We start from the raw sequence: 24,469 nt of genomic DNA on the forward strand, positions 1-24,469 counted from the left end.
GATCTAGACCCTTAAATCTATTTCTCACTTCCACTGTATAATCATAAGGGATTTGATTTAGGTCATACCTGAATGGTCTAGTGGTTTTCCCCACTTTCTTCAATTTAAGTCTGAATTTGTCAATAAGGAGTTCATGATCTGAGCCACAGTCAGCTCCTGGTCTTGTTTTTGCTGACTGCATAGAGCTTCTCCATCTTTGGCTGCAAAGAATATAATCAATCTGATTTTGGTGTTGACCATCTGGTGATGTCCATGTGTAGAGTTTGCTCTTGTGTTGTTGGAAGAGGGTGTTTGCTATGACCAGTGTGTTCTCTTGACAAAATTCTATTAGCCTTTGCCCTGCTTCATTCCACATTCCAAGGCCAAATTTGCCTGTTACCCCAGGTGTTTCTTGACTTCCTACTTTTGCATTCCAGTCCTCTATAGTGAAAAGAACATCTTTTTTGGGTGTTAGTTCTAAAAGGTCTTGTAGGTCTTCGTAGAACCATTCAACTTCAGCTTCTTCAGTGTTACTGGTTGGGGCATAGGCTTGGATTACTGTGATATTGAATGGTTTGCCTTGGAAACGAACAGAGATCATTCTGTTGTTTTTGAGATTGAATCCAAGTACTGCATTTAGGACTCTTTTGTTGACCATGATGGCTATTCTATTTCTTCTAAGGGATTCTTGCCCACATAGTAGATATAATGGTCATCTGAGTTAAATTCACCCATTCCAGTCCATTTTAGTTGCTGATTCCTAGAATGTTGACGTTCACTCTTGCCATCTCCTGTTTGACTACTTCCAATTTGCCTTGATTCATGGACCTGACATTCCAGGTTCCTATGCAATATTGCTCTTTACAACATCAGAGCTTGCTTCTTTCACCAGTCACATCAACAACTGGGTATTGTTTTTGCTTTGGCTCCATCCCTTTATTCTTTCTGGAGTTATTTCTCCACTGATCTCCAGTAGCATATTGGGCACCTACCAACCCGGGGAGTTCCCCTTTCAGTATCCTATCATTTTGCCTTTTCATACTGTTCATGGGGTTCTCAAGGCAAGAATACTGAAGTGGTTTGCCATTTCCTTCTCCAGTGGACCACATTCTGTCAGACCTCTCTCCACCATGACCCGTCCGTCTTGGGTGGCCCCACATGGCATAGCTTAGTTTCACTGAGTTACACAAGGCTGTGGTCCATGTGATCAGATTGGCAATTAACATGTTAGTAAATGATAAAATGTTAAGATCAGGAACAAGGCAAAGATGCCTGCTTCCACCATTTTTATTTGGCATTAAAATACAGTAGAGCCAGAAAAAATGAATAAAAATCATAAAATTGGAGTACAAGGACCAAAACTGCTGTTGTTTACAGAGGACTTGATCACTCTCTTCTGTATTAGGAGTTGCTAAGAATTGTGCCTGGCACATAGGAGCAACTCAAAGAAGTATTTGTTGAGTGAATTAATTCATGATTGATGGAGAAAACTGTGTAAAAATGATTCACTCTGACAGTGATTTGTCAATTTCTATTTGTGATTTTTTTTGTTTATGTACTTTGAAGCTATGTTGGAAATGAAGGTTAGAATTTTTCTGTCTTCCTGATGAAAATGGTGTCACTTGCATCAAAGATAAAGTGACTCACTTTGTCATTAGCTATTTTGCCCTGAAGTCTCTTTTCCTCTCTGAATGTTAAAATACATACACCTGCTTTCTTTGGGTATTTTCCCAGTATATATTTTTCATTTGTTTACTTTCCAACTTGGATTTTGTTTTGATATCAAACCTGACTAATCCTTGCCTTTTTTATTGCTGTGAAATTTGCATACATAAAAGTCATCATCTATTTTTTCTCACTTGCATCTTTTTTCTTCCAGTTTATTGAGATATAATTGACAATGCAGCAGTGTATGAGTAAAAAGGTATCTTGAAAAAGTGTCTATTCAGGTCTTCTGTCCTTTTTTTAATCGAGTTATTTTAAGTTAATCATTGAAAATGAACAATTCAGTTGCATTGAGTACATTCACAAAGTGTTGTTCAATCCCCATCTCTGTCTGCATGCTAAGTTGCTTCAGCCGTGTCCGACTCTGTGACCTTATGGACTATAGCCCACCAGTCTCCTCTGTCCATGGGATTCTCTAGGTGAGAATACTGGAGTGAGTTGCTATGCCCTCCTCCAGGGGATCGTCTCAACCCCGGGATTATACCCATGTCTCTTATGTCTCCTGCATGGGCAGGAGGATTCTTTACCTTGAGTGGGACCTGGGAAGCCCAGCCTCTACCCCTATCTAGTTCCAAAAAATTTTCATCACCTCAAAAGGAGACCCCGTATCCATTCTCCATTTATCTCCATTCTCTCTCCCCAACCCCTGGCAACCATCAATCTGCTTTCTGCTTTCATGGATTTACCCATTCTGAATATTTTACATAAATGTAATCACACAACATGTGACTTTTTATGTTTGGCTTGTTTCTCTTAGGATAATGTTTTTAGATTCATCCATGTTGTAGCATGTATCGATATTTTATTCCATTTTATGACAGAATATTAATAATATTCCATTGTATGCATATACTACAATTTGTTTATCTATGGATATTTGAGTTATTTCCATCTTTTGGCTATTGTGAATAGTGCTACTATGAACATGAGTTCATATTTGTTTGACTACATTTGTCAAACATGTATTTGTTTGAATACCTATTTTCAATTCTTTGGGGTATATGCCTTGGAGTAGAATTGCTGGGTCATGTGGTAATTCTATATTTAACTTTTTGAGGAACTAACTGCAAAGCCATCTTCCACAATCCCTGAACCATTTTACATACCCACCAAAAATATACAAGAATTTCAATTTCTCTGTATGCTCCCTGACACTTGCTATTGTCTGTCTTGGATTATAGACATCTCAGTGGGTGTGAAATAATATCTTATTGTGATTTGATTTTGTGGATCCAGGGAAAGAATCCGCCTACGAATACAGGAGACGTGGATTCAATCCCTGGGTCGGGATGATCCCTTGGAGAAGGAAATGGCAACCCACACCAATATTCTTGCTTGGGAAATCCCATGAACAGAGGAACCTGGCAGCCTACAGTCCAGGGGGGTCACAAAATAGTCAGACATGACTTAGCGACTAAACAACAGCAATGGTGACTAATGATGTTGTGCATCTTTTCAAGTGCTTATTGACCATTTGGGAAAATGTCTTTTCAACTCCTTTGGTTATTTAAAAAATCATCTTGTTTGTCTTTCTGTTGTTGAGTTGTAAGAACTCTACATATTCTTGATACTGGACAAAGCAGAGTACAGAACGGCGGTTTCAGAGCTGAGAGATAATAGCTTCAGATATATGATTTGCAAATATTTTCTCCTGTTCTGTGGGTTGTCTTTTCACTTTCTTGATAGTGTCCTTTGAAATCCAAAAGTTTTAAATTTAGATAAAGCCCAATGTGTCTATTTTTCATTGGTTTGGAACATTAGTGAAAATTAACCATATGTTATGCTATAAAGCAGGGCTCAGCAAACATCAAAGATTAAAATTATACAGATCACTTCCTATGATTATAGTGGACCAGTTATAAATCAATAAAAAGATAATAGATTATTAATGTAGCTGGAAGTTAAGATGCTCACATCTTATAAATCCTCATATAAAGGATTTATATAATCCTTTAGTCAAAGATGAAGTATAATGTTAAACTGAAAGATAATATGAAAATTTTACATATTAAAAATTGTGGCATTCAATTAAAATAGTATTTAGAAGGTAATTTAAAGCCTTGATTTCATACAATAGAAAATAGGTGTGTGTGTGTGTGCTCAGTTGTGTCCAACTGTTTACAACCTTATGGCCATAGCCCGCCAGGTTCCTCTGTCTGTGGGATTCTCCAGGCAAGAACACTGGAGTGGGTTGCCATTTCCTACTCTAGGGTATCTTCCCTGTGTCTCCTGCTTTATTTAGCAAGAGGATTCTTTTACCACTGAGCCCCCCACAAGTCCCTTCACTACAACAAGGCTGTGATCCATGAAGGGGACCCGGGAAGCCCACAATAGAAAATAAGAAAGACTAAAAATTTATCATTTACACATCCATATCAAGAAGTATTTTTTTTAATGTAGCAAAACAAATCCCCAAAACAGGGAAAGAAGAAAAATAATAAAGGATAGAAACTGATGAAAGAGAAAATATATAGTAGAGCAGATCAGCAAAGAGAGTATATTTTAAAAATACTAATGAACTTGGTAACCTTCTGCTAAGATTGATCAAGAGAAAGCAGTAAGGTATGAATAATATAATAACATCCAGAATGAAATAAGGAGGACATAACTTCATACATTGCAGATATACATAAAATAATAGTGGGATATTATAAACTTATACTAATATATTTGAAATTTTATAATGGACAAGTACCTAGAAAAATATAACTTACAATATTGACTCAAGAGGATGTAGAAAACATGAATAGTCCTATAGCCATTGAATATATTGAGTGAATCATATGACATTCAGGATCTACTTAGGAAATAAAAAAAAACCAAACTGGTTATTTGAGCAGAGAGAATTTAATGGAAAGAATTGTTGACTAGGTACAAAGGCATTAATTGGGTAACTGAAAGGGTAAAAAGATAACTCTAAGATTTGCTGCTAGCAACTTTAGAATGCATTTATCACTCCTAGGATTGGGGAAGCAAAGGGACAGTGTTGGATTTATTAAAATTTAGTGACTTTGAGGAGGGGGGTCCATAAAGATGAAACTCAGACCTCTAATGGAAGGGGTAAGGTCAGACTGATCCAGGTGTCGGTCAGCTTGAAGGAGGCACCCCACGAGTTTGGAAACCCAACTTGTGAGGAGGGGCATAAGCTGGCTAGTGTCTCTGGGGTGTGCGTGTGGGGTGTGATCAGGCTGGTTCTGCAAGTGTTGGAAAGACTTCAAACTGGAATCAGTTGCTATTGCAGGGTGAATTGCTAGGTGATTCTCAAGGGAGTCAAATAGGAAGTAGATGGAAAACAGGCAGACACAGCTTCCGCCCTTGGATTCCTATTTTTCCTCTAGCGTCTCCTACTGGCAATCTAACATGGCACCAGCTGGCCAAGCCGAAAAGAGGTTTCGACTGGCAGCTACAGCATCACGACTCAGAATATAGAAGGGCATCTGGGCTTCCTGGTAGCTCAGTTGGTAAAGAATCCACCTGCAATGCAGGAGACCCTGGTTCAATTCCTGGGTCCAGAAGATCCCCTGGAGAAGAGAAAGGCTACCCACTCCAGTATTCTAGCCTGGAAAATTCCACGGACTGTATAGTCCATGGGGTCACAAAGAGTTGGACACGACTGAGTGACTTTCACTTTCGAGCTGAGAGGCAATAGATTCAGAAGGGGCAAGTCCACCTCACAGGCTTTTCAGCATTCATAGTCACCATTATATATGTATTTTGACTTTCACACAACAAGGAAACAACTCTTGGTTTCCATTTAACTTGATGCCACAATCCTTTACGCAAATAAAGACATTCCCAGTTTCTCCCCCAAATTAGAAGATGCAAAGTACTAACAGGCATGTATCCCTCTCTGGGCAATGTTAATAACTCCTAAATCCGGTCACAGTCACATCTGAATATTCTGCTACCTAAATACAAAATTGGAAAGTTAACTCCCAACGAAACTTATATAAAATAATAATAGGAAAGGGGGAAAGAGAAGAAACACAAACACACATCCCATAAAGCAATCAAGGAAGAAAATAATCACAGTTGACACAGTCTTTGTTTCTATAACAGGCCATGAGGCTGTAGTTGACATTTATCATTTCTTCTTCTACTCCTCATTCTGCATATCCTTTGCTTTCAACTGGCTAGGGTGAAACTGATGAGGTGACATAAGTCTTCATTCCCAAAGTCTCTGAATTCTTAGTGGTCCTGACTTTTTGATTGTTATAGTTTTCCATTAAGTTTTATGATTTGACATGAAGAATTGAGATGGCCAAAAATTTCGTTCAGGTTTTCTTGCATGGTAGTGTCAAAAATGCAAATGAACTTTTTGGCCAACCCAATACTCAGGGGAATCCCAGAACATCCTCTCAGTTCAGTTCAGTAGCTCAGTCGTGTCTGACTCTTTGCGATCCCGTGGACTGCAGCATGCCAGGCTTCCTATCCATCACCAACTCCCGGAGCCTACTCAAACTCATGTCCATTGAGTTGTTGATGCCATCCAACCATCTCATCCTCTGTTGACCCCTTCTTCTCCTGCCTTCAATCTTTCCCAGCATCAGGGTCTTTTCCAATGAGTCAGCTCTTCGCATCAGGTGGCCAAAGGACTGGAGTTTCAGCTTCAACATCCTCTAGGTTTCAGATATTGCTCTCCCTGCCTCCACTGTGTAGCAGCAAATCAGTTTCTCTTCATAATCAATATCAGTCATCCCAGGCAGTAATCCCTTTCTTGGCTTAGTGGCAGGAAGACCCAAAATGGCTGGTAGCAACCCCAAATCCACAGTACTCAGAGTCGTGGGAATGGGAAGAAAAAGTTCTGTAAGCAGGTTACTAAGTGTAATAGTGAGAGGTGTGGGTGCATGCCAAGTTGCTATAGTCAGTCCATAGTCGATCCCATGGACCATCGCCTGCCTGGATCCTCTGTCCATGGGATTCTCCAGGCAAGAATACTGGAGTGGGTTGCCCCGCTCTCCTCCAGGGGATCTCCCCAACCCAAGGATGGAGCCCATGTCTCTTACGTCTCCTTCATTGGCAGGTGGATTCTTTACCACTAGCATCACCTGAGAAGCACCAATAGTAAGAGGACCTTCTCTTATTTCTATCTCTTAATTCCTGGGCTCATATATTCTGGTGATGAGAGAGAATATCGATTTCTAACCCAAAGAATAAACTGTGTCCCATAAGCTAGAACTCCATCCTTTCAAGTTGTTCTTTCTGCCTGATAGCCTAGAAGATTTTCTTTTTATCTTCTAAGATCATGCATTTTACTAAGATGTGCCCTCCTGTGTGACTTTCTCATCAACCCAGATAGAATTCAGTGAGCCTTTAAATCAGTTGGTGGGCGTATTTTCCCCAGTTCAGGAAAAATTTTCTTCTAGTATTTGATTATGACATCTCCCCCATCTGTTAGCATTTATCTCCGTCTGGAACAGCTATTATTTGTCCATTACATCCATTGGTTTTGTTCACCAAGTCTTCCTTCCCTCATAAATTACATTTTGTGGGGGATTATCTTTCTCCATATTCTTGAGATATTTCCTGCATGTCATCTTCAGGGTTGCTAACTGGATATGAATAATCTTCAATTTACCTGCTGATTTTTTTTTTAGTTGAAAACTATGTTTTATGCCCCGAGAAATTTTGTGTGTGTGTAATTGAAAAAAATGAAATCCACCTGGATTCTATTTCATCAGGTATATTAGTTCCCTATTGTTTTGGTAATAAATGGCTACAAGTTCAGTGGATTACAATAACATGAATTTATTATTTTACTGTTGTTAATTCTGGAGGTCAGAAGTCAAAATCAGTCTAACTGGGCCAAAATCAAGGTGTCAGCAAGGCTGGCTCCTTCTGGAGACTCTAAGGGTAGGATCTACTTCTTTGCTTTTTTCCAGTTTCTCAGCAGCCACCCTTGGCTCACAGCCACTTCTTCCATCTTCAAAGCACACCATTCTAACCTCTGGTGATGTTGCCACATCTTTTTCTGACTCTGACCTCTTACCTCCCACTTATAAGGAGGCTTGTTATTTTATTGGGCCCACTAGATAATCCAGGGTACTCTCCCATCTTAAAATCCTCAGCTTTATAATGTTTGCAAAGTCCCTTTTTCTGTATTAGATAACATGTTCATAGGTTCTGAGATTACAACATGGACATGTTTCAGAGGCACATCATTCAGCCTACCCCACTAGACCAGAGTTCTAATTGTTCAACTTGATCTTCCTTCCTCTGGTTGCAGGGGTGCCTCAGTTACCTTCCTTGAGAACCTTTTGGAATATTCTCAAAGGCAAGAACTGGCAAGTGATGAACGGCAGAGAAGTTGTACCCTGTGCATGCCAGTTCAAGGGTGGCTTCTGTCAGTAACATCACCTCCCAGAAACCCCAGAGGAAGCTTCTCGGCAGTGTCTCCCAACCTCGAGTCAGAGCAGGCATCTAGGTCTTTGAATCTTCTCCATGTACTTCTTTAAAGCCACTGTCATATTGCTCTGTGAGATTACTTAATCGGTCAAGGAGTTTATAAGGACCAACATCACCAAAGCTTAGCAACATCGGTCAAGGAGTTTTGCTCTGAGAGGCATCTCTCTAAAAGTGGAGTCTCGAGGAAGGAAAGATCACCTTCCACATGGTGACCTCATGTGTTGATTTTGTTGACTTTCTTTTTTAGCTTTAGTTTTCTTTCTAGGCTTTAGGGATTTTGGTTTGCAGACTTCTTTTGAAACGTTTGTTTTTGTTTCTCTTTTCTTCCCCTCCTTTTCTCTTAATCATCCTCCCTGTCAGCATCTTTCAGTTGCTAGATCCTTGAGGCCCCAACCTTGATCTCATTTCACAGCAGTAGCTCAAGTGGTTACCTTTCTGCTATGATATTGGGTGATGACTGGTCCCATTACAGAACAGTGGGAGGTTAGCACAGCCCCTGGCCAGAAAGTTTCTATCTCCCTCCGTCCTTTCCTCTAGATCTTCTTTTCACAAGCAGGGAACAATCCACCCAAGATCCAAGATTTCAAACAGTGAACCTGGGCCCTGCCCTCCATTTTGTGAGCAGTCCTTGGGGGCAAATTTCATTCACAGGTTGAGTTTCTCTCCATGCATACCCAAACATCATCAGTTTTTTCTTCTCCATCTATTTTCAGTCTTTCAGATTATTTTCTTTTCTAGGACTACCCTTTTATTCTCTTCTTAATTTGCGGTTTATTCCCTTTTTATTCTTTACCATCATCTTGGAAGGATCTCCAAGGGTGAATAGGCTGAATGTGTGTGGTCACCTCCTCAGTTTCAACTGGCAATCTGGAAAATAATTAAAAACCTTCATACAAAGCTTTTGGATGAATGGTTGATTTAGAGACTTCTAAAGAAAGGATAAAAGTTTTCACTAGCAGATATAACAGAGGAGGAGGGAGAGGAAGAATCAAAGGTGATTCCACATTGCTAGCCTCAGGGATGAGAGTCTAGCATCCAGGGTGGTGAAGCAGATTTTGTAGGCAAAGACAGGCAGGTGAGACCTGAGGCTTGAGATACAAGGAAAGGAGGACAGTGAGAGAGTAAACAGACAGTAGACGAAGTAAACAGACTTCATGTTCTCCAAGGCCTTCAGTGAGGGGTAGGAGGAGGAAGCAACACTGGTCAAGGAGTTTTGCTATGAGAGGTATTGCTCTAAAAGTGGAGTCTCGAGGAGGGAAAGATCACCTTCCATGTGCAACAGACAAGACCAGCAGAAAAGGTTCAGACCTCCTTTGGGCTTGGTCCTTGCTGGGACACTCCTCCATGAACTCTTGTACCTGAAAGTCATTGACTAACTTGAACAGGAGGCTTAAAGCAGAAAAGCACTGTGACTTGGCTTATGAACAGCTCTTAGGCAAATCCACAGATGCCCCACCCCTTTACATCTGCTTACCCTCAAAGCTGACAATTGGAGCTCCCCTTTCTCCATGCATAGGTCCAAATGGAAAGTGTTCCCAGTATTTTTGGTTTTCAGAGCCATCTTCCAGCCTCAAGAGGAGGGCTGTCATCCTAATTCACAGCATGAGCACTGCTGTAGATCCAGTGACTCCAGTTGCTGCTGCTAAGTCACTTCAGTCGTGTCCGACTCTGTGTGACCCCACGGACGGCAGCCTACCAGGCTCCCCCGTCCCTGGGATTCTCCAGGTAAGAACACTGGAGCATCAGGAGCCAAACCTATGCGAGGCAGCCATTCTGTCAGCAGAATGGCTCTTGTATGCAGGGAGGCCCCGGGCTAGGAGGACTCACCTGTCTGGACCAGGAGGAGTCCATCTGGCGCTGTTCATGGTCCTGAACCACAGCTACTGGTCTTTCTTGCACTGTTATTCCACTTTCCACTGGGGCGGTGATCACTCATGTTCAGCTCCTCCAAGGGGCTGGGAATCGAGTGAGCAAGGATGTAAGAGGTAGAGAGAAGGGAGAAAAACAGACTGAGTCCTTTGGAGAATCCTGCTGCTGAGACATTCCTGGAGAGAAGAAACTGGGACTATTTGAGTGTCATTTACAAAGTTTTATGGTCACCAAGACCTCTGGGAGGTTGGGAAGTAGACACCACGATTTCCCACTGATGGTAAATTTATAGGTGAGGATAGAGATATGGAGATGTGATTTCCTGGAGTTCAGAGTTCATGCTGGATTCTCTTATTACCTTGTCAATGTATATGGCAGATGTTCAATAAGTGTTGGTGGGATTGATCAGCTTTTGGGTGGAAGAGAAAGAGTGTGGAGTAGATACTTAGAATAGGTTTTGCTTTCATCCCTTCCCCAAAGGAGGGCAAAAGGTCTAACATTTGAGACTCAACTGTTTCAGCCATTTGATATTAGGTTCTTTAGTTTAATCCTCATGAAAGTCTCATCACAAATTTCCTGGTCAAGAATTAGGCTCATAGAGGCAAGCCTCCTGAATGGAATCCCATTGCTCCCGTGTGGGTCAAGGGCTCAAATCCAGGTCTTACTTACCCCAAAAGCCATGTTTTCCTCATCATCACTGCTACTTCCTTCTTATGCAAGGAGAGAGAGATAAAATTCCACGAGGGAAAAAAATGGGCTTGTAGTCTGTAAAAGGATCGTGTTTTATTTTTTGTCAAGGAATCCAAGGTTCCTGGCTTTTATTTTTATTGGTTTATTTATTTATTTTTGGCTGTGCTGGGTCTTCATTGCTGTGCGGGCATGTCTCTAGTTTCTGTGAGTGGGGGCTACTTTTTAGTTGTGATGCGCAGGCTTCTCATTGCAGTGTCTTCTCTCGCTACAGAGCACAGGCTCTAGATGAATGGACTTCAGTAGTTGCAGCTCCTGGGCTGTGGAACACAGGCTCAGTAGTCGTGGCACACAGGCTTAGTTGCTCTGCAGCATGTGGGATCTTCCCGGATCAGGGGTCGAACTCGTGTCTCCTGCATTGACAGGCAGATTCTTTACCACTGAGCCGCAAGGGAAGTCCAAGGATCTTGTTTAATGTCTGGAGATCATGTTAAAAGGTTAGAGAGCTGGTTTGGAATGGCAACTATTGCCAATAAGAGTTTGGGGTCAGGAGCTTACATCCAGAGTAGGGGGTGGAGGGGGAGTTGGGGTTCGACTCTCAGCAGGGCCCAGGGTTTTTTCCTGCCTCAGTGCCTCATGCGTGTTCCAGTTTTGCACAGCCAAAGTATGAGTAACTTCCAATTACAGAAGAAGTCATCAGGAGAGCCAATAAAGATGCAACAGATCTGGCAGGGGAATAAGACAGGAATCAGGTGATGTGGTTTGAGGCTTGGTCTAAGCTACAGCCTGGTGGTTTTCTCCAGTTCCTAGATGAATCAGCTTGGCAATCACCCAGGCTTCAATCAGATCCAGGGGTGCAGCCAACTCTGGATCCATGTCAGGCCAGCTCTCTCCTCATGTCAGCAGGAAATGGAGATTTTTCTAGCCTACAGGGAGCTTATCCTGATTCCACTTGGTTCACTGGTGTGCTGTTCTCCACTCATGGGACAGCGAAGTCCATGCCGTCCTGTGAACTGTCTGCAAAAGGTACACTTAGAGGAGGATGTCAGGATGTCACCCAAAGGATCTGCAGACACACTCTGAAGTACTTATGGAGCCAGTGTCCCCTTTGCTGTGATCTTCCTTCTTCCTCCACATTGGTGGGATCCACAGGCTTCTATAGCTAATGGGACCAGATGTGGACACCTGATGCAAGCAGAACAATCTCTCTCTTCTGGAGACTTAGACTTAAGAGGCAGTGGTTCTCCTAGGTGGGTTTTGGCTGCTGGACCTGGAAGGTCAGGGAGCCCTGGGGCTGAGCAGGTCATTTTGGGACAGGCATGACAGTCCTTGTGTAGGAAGAGAGACCAGACTGGTGAGGGATGGAATGTAGGAACTGCAGAAGGAGAAGCAGAAACAGAGAGGACGAGCCGGAGAGAGGCGCTGCTTTGGCAAGGACAACCTGCAGGGGACACTGACATTGTAGAGCTGGTGCCAGGTGGGCAGAGCTGGGAATGATGGCACAGCAGAAAGTCAGCCCTGATGCTTCCAGCTCTCTCCATGCCACTTAGTGACTCCATTCCCTGTGACAGAAATGGATGAAAGAGACTTATTAGGAGGTGTGAATTTGTAATAGTTGTTTAAGTATTTGCTACTAAGGGAAACGTGGATTTGCAAGGGATGGTCATTAGGTACGAGATTCTTGAAGCATCCTCTTAGAGCACGCTCACACATGTTCAGTCGCTAAGTGCTGTCCGACTCTTTGCGACCCCATGGACTCTAACCTGTCAGGTTCCTCTATGGGATTTCCCAGGCAAGCATACTGGAGTGGGTTGCCATTTCTGTCTCCAGGGGATCTTCCCCAGGATCTGACCCACATTTTTTGCATCTCCTGCATTGGCAGGCGGGTTCTTTACCATTAAGCATAGTTCTTCAAAGGTTTCACACCACGCATTACCAATCTGTAGCAAAAAACAAACAAACAAACAAAAAAACACAGAGTTTCAACAATGATTTTAAATTACAAGATAAAACAGTATTTTAAGACTAAGGAATAATTTGTATCTGTAAAATCACCCTCCTACTCCATCCTCTGTTGTTTTCTGGCTTTGCCTCTTTATTCGGTCCAAGGGGTGGAGCAATCAGAGGGTTCCACCCCCAGCCACACTGTGATTGGTTCAGAAGTGGACATATGACCTAAACCCATCCAATCAGTGTAAATCTCGGGATTTTTATGGGGATTCGGCATACAGCCACTTTTTTTGTCTGGAGTGTGTGGCTTGAACGTGTGGGGTTTGGTGCTGCTGTAACCATTTTCTACCACAGGGGAAGCTGAAAAGAAGCCAATACAAAGGAGGACAGAGCCAAGGCACCTGCAGTGAAATGGAGCCAGAGCCCTGACATCACAAACGATCTAATTAGTTCCATTTATTGTTTAATCCACTTGGAATTGGGTTTCTGTTGTCCCTAACTAAAAGCATACTGACCTGTATACTACCTGTTCCCCCAGCCCCCCCGCCCCACCCCACCCCCCGCCATATGCTGAAAAGATGTGCATTTTAGTCTACCAGAATTAGATGAGAGTTTTTGTTTTTGTTTTTAACTTCCCCTAACCCGGAATCAAGGTCCAGCTGCATTTTGCTGACCATTAATGCTTTTCTGTGAATAAACAGCATGTAAAGGGACAACCTCTTTTATCCACAGTGCAGGGCTTTGCTTATGGCAGCCGTGGCCGCTTCAACTCTGGCACCCATCCTAAAGTACCATTTCCAGCACATGACTCACAAAGTAAATAATCTGTAATTGAGGAGTCTCTTATCATACTTTGGCGCGACACACAAAATGACAAGCCAGGCAACATTTTCCTTCATGCTGGAACCCCGTATATGCCAAGGGCTTGCTTCATACCCCCCACGTGAGCAGTTTTGGCTTGCTGAAAAGCAAAACTATCCGATAGCATGTGTACGCACTAATTGCTTTTCTACTTTTGTGTATTCTTAATGTTATGCAATGTCTAACCGTGTTATCTGATAAAGGAATTTTGTCAATAATCTCTTTGGCTGTCTCTCCAAGAATAGTCGTTATCATTGTTTTTGCAGCTGGTTTACAGCCTTTTTGGTAGTTGTGTGACTTCTATGTGCATTTGTTAAAGAGGGCAGCAGCTTAAAACGATGCCTAGAGTGATGCTTTGGTCTCCTTTGCACTTTTAGTAACAAGGATATTAATTATGTTTAGAAAGTATTATTTCATGTTTGTTCCGCGAAAACTGGATTGGTTGCTTTTAGAAAGACAATGGAGCCTTTTTTTTTTTTTAATAGCTTCAGACTACTATTTATCAAAGTTTTAATTTTAATGGTAACATGTTGAGGACTAGGGGCAATAGATTGCTGGCTCAATAAATAAAATTTTCAAATATTTTTCACTGAACTTATACTCCGAATTTTCATTTATGGCTACATGTGTAAAAATCGTTACCCAAGAATTTATCTATGTTAGAATATGCAGTTTCGTATTTCATAGCTATACTGGAGAACTATTTATTCATTATGCCTACTGTGTTCTTCTGATGATTCATGATGCCATTTTCATCATTCCTCTACATTTTGAAGAACCTCTTTTGAGCCAGTGATTCATTTTTGTGAACTGGGGGGGAAAATGCAACACAACAGTAGCCACAGTTATTCAAAAATAGCAAACATAAACAGCAGCTTGCAAGCGAAAAGCCCTCTGCCAGGGCTGTCTGATTCTTACTCCTTTCTAGGCAGTGTATCTCTTCTAACCGGTAGCTTTGAAGATTTTATTCCTGATGTTCTGAAGCTTCATGGTGGCATTTTTTGGTGTGTGTGTGTGTGAGAGAGTGACAGAAATGGAGTTGGGGGTGGAAGGAGATGGGTGAAAGCCGGCAAGTCTTTGAACAAATGTATCAAGATCGTGAGACCATTAATACTTTGTCTTTAGTCTCTTTCCCTCTGTCCTGACCTTTCTATAGAAGCTTTTTGCTTTTTCAGTGGCCAGGAGGTGGTTGGTAGCTAAGTGTGTAGGGAGCACACCAGGCAGGTGCATTCTCTGTACCTAAGCCAACTCATACTTGTGCTGAGCTGGGGCAGTGATGCCAACTTCTGCCAGGCTGTGGCCTCTGTCCTTTTAAGGGGAGCTACAATAGAAAAACAGTGACAAATGTAACCTCTTTCCAATTATCTTACGTCTTTCCCTTTCTTGGGTTTATTTATTCACTCAGACCTTCCCAAAGAAGTTAGATAAACTACTGTGTGTATCTGTTCTCAGTCACTCAGTTGTGTCCAGCTCTTTGAGACCCCATGGGACTGTAGACTGCCAGCTCTTCTGTTCATGGAATTTTCCAGGCAAGAATACTGAAGTGGGTTGCCATTTGCTACTCCAGGGGATTTCTTCCCAACCCAGGGATCAAACCAGTGTCTGTTGCATCCTCTGCATTGGCAGGCAGAATACCTGGGAAGCCCCAGATACACTGTTAGAGAAATGCAAATCGAAACTACAAAGAGGTGCCACCTCCCATGGGTCAGGATGGCCATCATCAGAAAGTCTACAAGTAATAAATGCTGGAGGGGGGTGTGGAGAAAAGAGAACCCTCCTACACTGTTGGTGGGACTATAAATTGGTGCAGCCACTATGGGAAACGTGGTGAAGTTTCCTTAAAAAAACTAAAAACAGAGTTGCCATATGATCCAGCAATCCCACTCCAGGGCATATATCCAGACAAAACTATAATTCAAAAAGATACATGCACCCCTATGTTCATAGCAGCACTAATTACAACAGTCAAGACATGGAAACAGCCTAAATGTCCATCGACAGACGAACATTTGCAGCAACATGGATGGATCTAGAGATTATTCTACTAAGTGAAGTAAGAAAGAGAAAGACAAGTACCATATGATATCAATTATATGTGGAATCTAAAACACGATGCAAATGAACTTATCTATGAAACTGAAGCAGACTTACAGAGAGAACAGACTTGTGGTTGCCAAGGGGGCAGGGAGATGAGAGAGGCATGGATCGTGAGTTTGGGATTAGTAGATACAAACTATAAAATATAGAATGGATAAAGAACAACCTGCTGTATATATAGAGCACAGGGAACTTATTCAATATTCTGTGATAAACCATAATGGAAAAGAATATGAAAAAGAATGCATATGTACATGAATAACTGAATCACTTTGCTGTACAGCAAAAATGAACACATGGTAAACCATGAAGTACTGAAACACTTCAATAAAATAAATTGAAAAAAGAAAAAAGAAGAAGTTGGCTCAGCACAGTGATTGGGTGGTGTGATGGCCATCAGGACTACTTTAGAACACTCCCATTATCCTTGTTCCTGCCCCTGCTGAAGTTTTCTTTTCCCATATCTTTGGGGGTAGGCGTGAGCATGTGATTCGCTTTGGCCACTGAAAATGGGAGCAAAAGTGACACACCACTCTCTGGCAATAGTTTTAAGAGCTGGAGAGTGATGTACAGGGTCCCTGCCAGGTTGCTGAGTGATCAGGTGGAGCCTCGGTGGCTTCAGCCTGCCTCCAGGAGGCTGGCGAGCCCTACCGGATAGAGGGTCCCCCTAGCCCCTATGGTGGACCGGGAACGCAAGCAAGAAAAAGACTCCACTGATTTAAGCCATTGAGATTTCACGGACTGATTGTTCCTGCGGCATAATTAGCCTTCTTCTGACCCAGAGGGGTGGGGGCCCATAAAAATAAAGAACACGGATCCCTTTGCCAGATTTGCTTTCTGAGAGCTTAACATTATCTGCGACCCGGAGAATCCCATGAGCGGGCCTGCCCTCCACCCCCGCCTCCCGACTCCCCAAGGTTTTCTCTTTTTTTTTTAGAGAAGTACATTCGTATATTCTCAACCTCTTATTATTCTATTCTTTCATTTTCTGTTTGCCAATCACACACCCCAAATCAGGACTACTCTCAGTACATCATTTTATCGGTATAGATTTTCAACAAGCAAAAATAATCCCAAAGGCCTTTTTTTCCCCTTTTTTAAACAAAACCAAAGCTTGATGTTGAGTCGATCGTCTCGCGTACCAAGGGAGGATCTATGCAATATTCAGAGATTTCCGGTGCGCGGCGCTGCTGTGCAGTAGGCCGAGTCCCTGGCATCGCCGCCCCTGACGCCGAGCCTTGTTTTACCCTGGCACAGATGTCGCTGGGCATAGGGAGGTCACGGTGCGGGGCCAGCTGCGACCCTGGCTAGCTGGATGGCGCCGGGCGCCCAGTCCGGCCCCAGCACACCCCAGGGACGCGCCTAGCCGCCCTCCGCGCGCGCCACCTGCGCCCCCGACTCGCTATCGCCCCGCCTCGGGCTGCGGCCCGAACAGCAGCGAGCGGGGGACCTGCCCCCGCAGCCACGCCGGAGACCAAGCGGCTGGGAAGGACGGATGGGGCAGCAGCGAGAACCTGGCCGTGCGGTCGGAAGGCAGGTTTACGAAGAGGTTGGCGTCAAAGGAAAATGAGGGAGACGCCTGGCCAGAGGTGCCCTGCACCAAGACGCCAAGTTGTTAACCTTTTTGAAGTATACGATGGCCGCTACAAATCGAGTGCTGTTATTACAGGGAACATGGGGGCCACGGTTTTGAATACGAGATCTTTTGCCATAAATGCGGCGCAGGACACGTGTTTGTGTCCTGACTGTCACTGAAATATTAGACGATTGGAGAAATTCTGTGAATATGGCGAGGAGAAAGATTCCACGTGGAAGAGGCAATCACGGTTCTCGAAAATCTGCCAAGCGAGAGCCGAGCTGTTTTCGAGCGATGTAGATGCCACGCCCCTTTCCTGCAGCCCACTTGTTTGTGACTCTGCACAGTCCTCGGGGTTCCAGCGAGCGTCAGGGAGGAAGAAGGACCGGACACCGCCAACAGTCGGCTTTATTATCCTTGGCAAACATCTGAAGGACACTTGCAAACTGAATTTGCCACGCAGGGTTTTTGAAACAATTTGCCTGTTTCCCACAAGCTTGAAATCCTCTTTTAAAAAATAGTGTAAAATATTGTAAAAGGCCAAAGTCACTTGGATTAAAAAAAAAATTTAGGTGCCTTAACTCTGCCTCCGCCCCCTTTGTGTTTTTTGGAGAGTCCATTGGGCATCAGTCTGTGGTTTGTTTTCTCATGGTGGCTTCTCCAAGTCGGAGCCACTTCCTGTGGGTACATTTTCCCATTTTCTTTCTCACACTATTTACATGTTCAGCCACTCCTTTGGGGGAAGGGGAGACTGGTGAAAATGCTCCTTCTGGCACCTCGAGAAATTTGCCATCCATTCCAAAACTTGCTTGGTAGGAGCACCATCTTAATTTACAGATTTCAGGTTTGGACCGGTGTTGTATTGTCCAGCATTTATTCTGACAAATGATGTCACTTGGCTTTTCTCGGGAATTTGTCAACTCATTTGCCTCAGTTTTCACAACGAGTGTCTTGCCACTAGTTACTTCCTATGAGTATTTCCTCGAATAACTTAAGGGTTAATTATTTATTTTAATGATTTTATTTATTTACTTTAATTTTATTTTTGGTTGTGCTGGGTCTTCATTGCTGAGCATGGGCTTCTCTTTGCAGTGGCTTCTCTTGAAGCTCAGGCTTCAGTTGTTATGGTACCCAGCTTAGTTGCCCCATGGCATGTGCAATTGTCCCAGGATCAAACCTGTGTCCCTTGTAGTGGTAGGTGGATTCTTAACCACTGGACCACCAGGGAAGTCCTGAACAGTGATATAACGCAAAGCGTAACTGTAGAGCTGGGGACCTCTCGGAAGGGATTATTAACAAAAGGTTTCATCAGTTTTCATCAGAAGGTGTATTTAGTACTTGCTGTCAGTGCTGTTTGCATAACTAGTTGACTAAGGTGACTTTCTTGCTAATCTACTGTTGCAGACGTATCAGATTGCACAGAGAGGGACCTTCGGTGGCCCGATCTTCTCAAGATTCTTGACAGACAACTATTTCTCATATCTAATTTTGGGGACACTGTAAAACTAAGGATTTTTTGTCTTCTTTCTACCTTTGGGGCTTCCCTGGTGGCTCAAATGGTAAAGAATCTGCCTGCAATGCAGGAGACCTGGGTTTAATCCCTCGGTCAGGAAGATCCCCTGGAGAAGGGAATGGCTATTCACTCTATCCAAAATACACAGGTATCTTGTGTATTATCTGAAATTCCTGCACTTGCACCAACCAAGTTAGAAATGAGCAAGGAGGAAGGAAAATCCTTTGAATGAGATGTGGGATGGGAGCGTAAGAAAGACCGTCTTGTAGGTAGATTACTCTTTCTGCAAATAGTGTAAGTGATAGTGACTAAAAAGGTAGAAAATAAACATGGCTAGAATATTTTTGTCCTACAAGTTGTTAACCTTTTAAAAATATAATTGCTACTAAAAATTGAGTGCTGTTACACTTAAGGAAAATTAGTGTCACTGATTTGGAAACAAGATCTTCTGCCATAAATGTAGCTGAACTGAAGATGAACTTTAGCTCACAAATTGATGCTATTTAAGGAATGAGTACAGCAGAAAATAGCTTTTAACCATAGACATGGTTTCATTATAAATCATTGGTTCCCAACCTCTTTTTGGCACCAGGGACTGGTTTTGTGGAAGACAGTTTTTCCACGGACCAGGGTGGGGTGGGGGGGTGGTGGTGGTTTCGGAGTGATTCAAGTGTGTTACGTTTATTATCCTGCACTGATCTGACAGGAGGCAGAGCTCAGGTGGTAATGTGAGTAATGGGGAGTGGCTGCAAATATGCAGATGAAACCACTCGTTTGCCCAGCCGCTCACCTCCAGCTAGCTGTACTGCCCAGCTCCTAAAAGACCATGCACCCGAACCAGTCTGTGACCCCTGTTCTAAATCATGTAGTGTGATCAGATATGGTCATCCAGAAGTCTGCTATTTTTCTTTGTATGGAAAGTGATGTGTTCTGAATTTTTTTCTTAAGCAAGCATTTAAAATCCCACAAACTGACTTTTTCTATCCATCTTTAATGGACTGAGATTTTTTTTTCTCTCAGTCATCCCTGAAATTTCTTTAAGATACAGACCCATGCAGCAGAGACACTAGACTGTTTTTGCATAAGACTGTTTCCACCCGAAACACTGTCATAACCTCTTGGATTTATCTTGTGCATAATGTCCTTAGGGGTAGTAATCATTGTTTAGTCACTAACTTGTGTCCGTGTCTGACTCTTTGCTACCCCATGGACTGTAGCCTGCCAGGCTCCTCTGTCCGTGGGATTTCCCAGGCAAGAATACTGGAGAGGGTTGTCATTTCCTTCTTCAGGGGATCTTCCTGACCCAAGAATCCTGTGTCTCCTGCTTAGCAGATGGGTTCTTTACCCCCGAGTCACTTGGGAAGCCAGAGGTAGTAACGCATGGCTCTACTTTATATATTCTTGAACCCTTTTTTTTTTTTTAATAATTTTTATTCATTTATTTTTGGCTGTGCTGAGTCTTTGTTGCCGTGCGGGCTTTTCTCTAGCTGCGGCCAGCGGGGGCCACTCTCTAGCTGCGGTGCGCCGGCTTCTCCCTGTGGTGGCTCCTCTTGTGGAGCCTGGGCTCTAGGCTCGTGGGCTCAGCAGTTGCAGCTCCTGGGCGTAGTTGCCCTGAGGCATCTGAAATCTTCCCAGATCAGGGATTGAATCTGTGTCTCTTGCATTGGCAGGTCGGTTCTTTACCACTGAGCCACCAGGAAAGCCCATGACCTCTTAATCTGACGTATAAAACACACATAGTGTTAATGTTAACCATTTCTCAAAAATTCAAATTTGGTATAAAATAGTCTTTGGTCATTTGGGCTAAATAAGTGCCACTTGGGCCAGAATTTTTTCGGTTCTGTTGAACAAACAGCAGTCTGTAACTTAATAGACATTTCTCTAAAGAAGACATACAGATGACCAATAGGCATGTGAAGAGATGCTCAACGTCACTAATTATCAGAGAAATGTGAATCAAAACTATCTTCATTTGCCACCTCACACCAGTCAGAATGGGCCTCATTTAAAAGTCTGCAAATAGAGAGAACAGCATTGAAACATATACATTACCATATGTAAAACAGGTGAGCAGGGCAAGTGCATGAAGCAGGGCACTCAAAGCTGGTGCTCCGGGACAACCGAGAGGGATGGGGTGGGGAGGGAGGTGGGAGAGGGGTTCAGGATTGGGGGACACATGGGGGGATTACCTGAGGCTGCTTCATGTTGATGTATGGCAGAAACCATCACAATATTGTAAAGTAACTATCCTCCAATTAAAATAAATTAAATTTAAAAAGTCTACAAGTAATAAATGCCAGAGAGGATGTGGAGAAACAGGAACCCTCCTACACTGTTGGTGGGAATGTAAATTGGTACAGTCACTATGGAGAACAGTATGGAGGCTCTTCAAATAACTAAAAATAGGATTACCATTTGACCTAACAATTCTGCTCCTGGACATATACCCAGTGTAAACCATAATCCAAAAAGATACATACACCCCAGTGTTTATTGCAGCACTACTCACAATAGCCAGGCCGTGGAAACAACCTAAATGCCCATCACCGGGAAAATTGATAAAGAAGGTGTGGTATCTATATACAATGGAACATTACTCAGCCATAAAAAGAAGGAAATTGTGCCATTTGCAGAGATGTGAATGGACCTAGAGACTGTCATACAAAGTAAAGTAAGCCAGAAAGAGAAAAACAGATATAGTATCACTCGTATGGGGAATCTAGAAAAATGATACAGACGAACTTATTTGCAAAGCTGAAACAGAGATACAGGCGGAGAGAACAAACATATGGATATCAAGAGGGGAAGGGTGGTGGGATGAATTGAGAGATTGGGGTTGATGTGTGTACACTACTCTGTGTAAAATAGGTAAGTAATGAATAGATACCGAATCTAGAAAAATGGTGCTGAAGAATTTATTTGCATGGCAGCAGTGGAGAAACAGACATAGAGAATAGACTTATGGACATGGGGAGAGGGGAGGAGAGGGTGACATGTATGGTGAGAGTAATATGGAAACTTACATTAACATATGTAAAACAGATAGCCAACGGGAATTTGCTATACGTCTCTGGAAACCCAAACAGGGACTCTGTATCAACCTAGAGGGGTGGGATGGGGAGGGAGATGGGAGGGAGGTTCAAAAGGGAGGGGATGCATGTATACCTATGGCTGATTCATTTTGAGATTTGGCAGAAAACAACAGAATTCTGTAAAGCAATTACCCTTCAATTAAAATATATATAAAGCAAACAAAAAGGTAAGTAATGAAAACCTACTGCATAGCTTAGGGAACTCTACTCAGTGCTCTGTGGTGAGCTAAATGGGAAGGAAATCCAGAAAAGAGGGGATATATGTATACGTACAGCTGATTCACTTTGTTATGCAGCAGAAACTAACACAACATCGTAAAGCAACTATACTCCAAACAAAAAAAATTAATTAAAAAAGGATATATACATCCCTATGTTCATAGCAACACTGTTTACAATAACCAAGGTATGGAAACAACTTGACTGTTCATTGACAGATGAATGGATAAAGATGTGGCATACACACACACACATATATACAATGGACTATTACTCAGCCATAAAAGAATGAAATAATGCCATTTGGAGCAACATGAATGGATCTAGATATTATCATACTAAGTGAAGTAAGTCGTAAAGAGAAAGGCAAATACCATATGACGTCACTTACATGTGGAATCTAAAATATGACATAAATGAACTTATGAAACAGAAACGGATTCAAAGAGAAGAAAGAGAACAAACTCGTGGTTACCAAGTCGTGCGGAGTTTGGGGTTAGCAGACGCAAACTATTGTATACAAGATAGATAAACAACAAAGTCCTCTGTATCACAGAGGACTACATTCAATATCTTGTAATAAACCATTGTAAAAAAGAATATCTGAATATATATATGCATTACTGAGTCACTTTGCTGTATATAAGAAACTAACACAACATTGTTAAAAAAAAAAAAAAACCCACAAAAAACAACTGTCTTTATGCAGTTTGCAAAATTCCAAAGTGTTCTGTCTGTATAAGTAACAGATTGACTTTTAAGTTGTCATACTTTGAATTTGTGTTTCTTGTTCACTATGCTTCTGGAGCCCAGTCTTGCAAAGTTAGACCTGAAACAGATTGGTTCTTATTAAGAGAATAAGCCAAAAGTTTCGGGTAAAACAAGTCATAACTACTCTAGTCAAATAACCGCAATCCTTTCAAAATTCACACTATTGGGACTGTTGGGTCTGTTTTCTGTGTGGTGGCTGAATGAAATTGGGCAGCTAATTTCGCAATCCTAAGAGACTTCTAAATTTAAAAAAAAAATCGGAAATTGTTGTTGTGGATTAGCACTTTATTAAAGTAAAACGTTCGCTTTTTATTAAAGTGAAATAACACTTCATTTATTTAAGGGGGATTTTTGCAGAAACTAACGCCCGTGACATTAATGTGTCTCCGATCAACGATGAGTGAAGACTTGCCGACGTGAAGTAGAAACTGTCCCACACGTTTTGAAAACAGCTGACATTTTTGCCACTGGAAGGGAAAGGAGAATGGAGAGGAATGAGTACAGAGATTCAGTTTGGGAAGACGGTAACATTCTAAAACATGGTTGGCAGTGATGGCTGCACAAAAGTGTTTACTTAAGGCAGCTGAACTGTCTACTTAAAAGTGGTTACGTTTACAGGAATTCCCTGGTGGCCCAGTGGTTAGGATTTGTCACTTTCACTGCCATGGTCAGGTTCAATCCCTGGTCAGGGACCTGAGATTCCTGCAAGCCACGTGGAGCAGCCAAAAAGCAAACAAACAAAAAAGGTAAAAAAACATTTTTTTGTATATATTTCACCACAACTTCAAAAAAGGCCTTCTGTGTCCTGGCTTAGCTACCCCCTCAGCCCCTCTTGGCCCTCAGATCATGTCCCAGTGACAGCGTGCTGTACTTCTGACCTCCCCCTCAATAGCCCTGCCTCTCCTGGCTTCTACATCTTTGCTCTGCTCTTGTCTGCAGGGCCTCCTCTTCACGTGGTCCATTCCCCGCGCTTACCCCCTTCCCCCATCATTTTGAATAAGGAAGAAGACAATTGGGAATCACAGCCTCACGAAAATCAGCTTTGGGGATCCACTCACGATCTAAGTCCTCCCCACTCTGTCCTTTCTATCTGCAGTGAAGTAGCCAGTGAGTCAGAACATACCTGGGCAGGCTCTGGGGCCCCTGGAATTCTTGACATTTACCTTAGCCTATGTGGCCACAGCAGCTGTGATGCAAACTTCCCCCTGGTTCTAAAGCCTCATACCTACCTGGTCACTCCTCTCCCCAGCACTGCCGGTGGACAAAGGGTGGGGTTCAAGTTTGTCCAGGTGTCAGGGTCCTGGGAAGTCCTGGAGGATGCTATGAACTGAATGTGTTTTCCTAAAATTGAACACCACCCCACTCGCCCCCATCCTACCCTGCTGGCCATGAGATGGTATTAGGTGGAGCCTTTGGGAGGTAATTAATATTAGCTGAGGCCATGAGAGTTAATGCCCTTATAAGAGTCCCTGCAGAGCTTGCTTCCTCTCTGCCCTCTGCCACGGGAGGATACGAGGAGTCAGCCGTCTGCCGTCTAGTAGAGGGTCTCACCAGAACCCAGCCATGCTGGCACCCTGATCTCAGCCTCCAGAATTGTGAGAAATAAATGTATATTTAAACCATCCAGTCTATGGGACTTTGTTATAGCAGCCCAAACAGATTAAAGCAACAGAAAACAAGATATGGAGTTTCAAGAATTTAAATCATGAAAAGTGACATTTGGGG

General features: G+C 42.8%; 1 protein-coding gene across 1 annotated transcript in view; it reads right to left on the reverse strand.

The window, feature by feature from the left end:
* CBX6 (chromobox homolog 6) overlaps positions 1 to 14,466 on the reverse strand; it is a gene marked incomplete at its 3' end in the record, with an annotated part of 38,508 nt that extends 24,042 nt beyond the window's left edge. Inside the window, 1 exon segment of the mRNA XM_010845228.1 lies at positions 14,424 to 14,466. Coding sequence (XP_010843530.1) covers positions 14,424 to 14,466 — 43 coding nt within the window.
* Between the last annotated feature and the right edge of the window lie 10,003 nt (positions 14,467 to 24,469).

This window comes from Bison bison, unplaced genomic scaffold, assembly GCF_000754665.1.
Source record: "Bison bison bison isolate TAMUID 2011002044 unplaced genomic scaffold, Bison_UMD1.0 scf7180017864213, whole genome shotgun sequence".
Classification (NCBI taxonomy): Eukaryota; Metazoa; Chordata; class Mammalia; order Artiodactyla; family Bovidae; genus Bison; species Bison bison.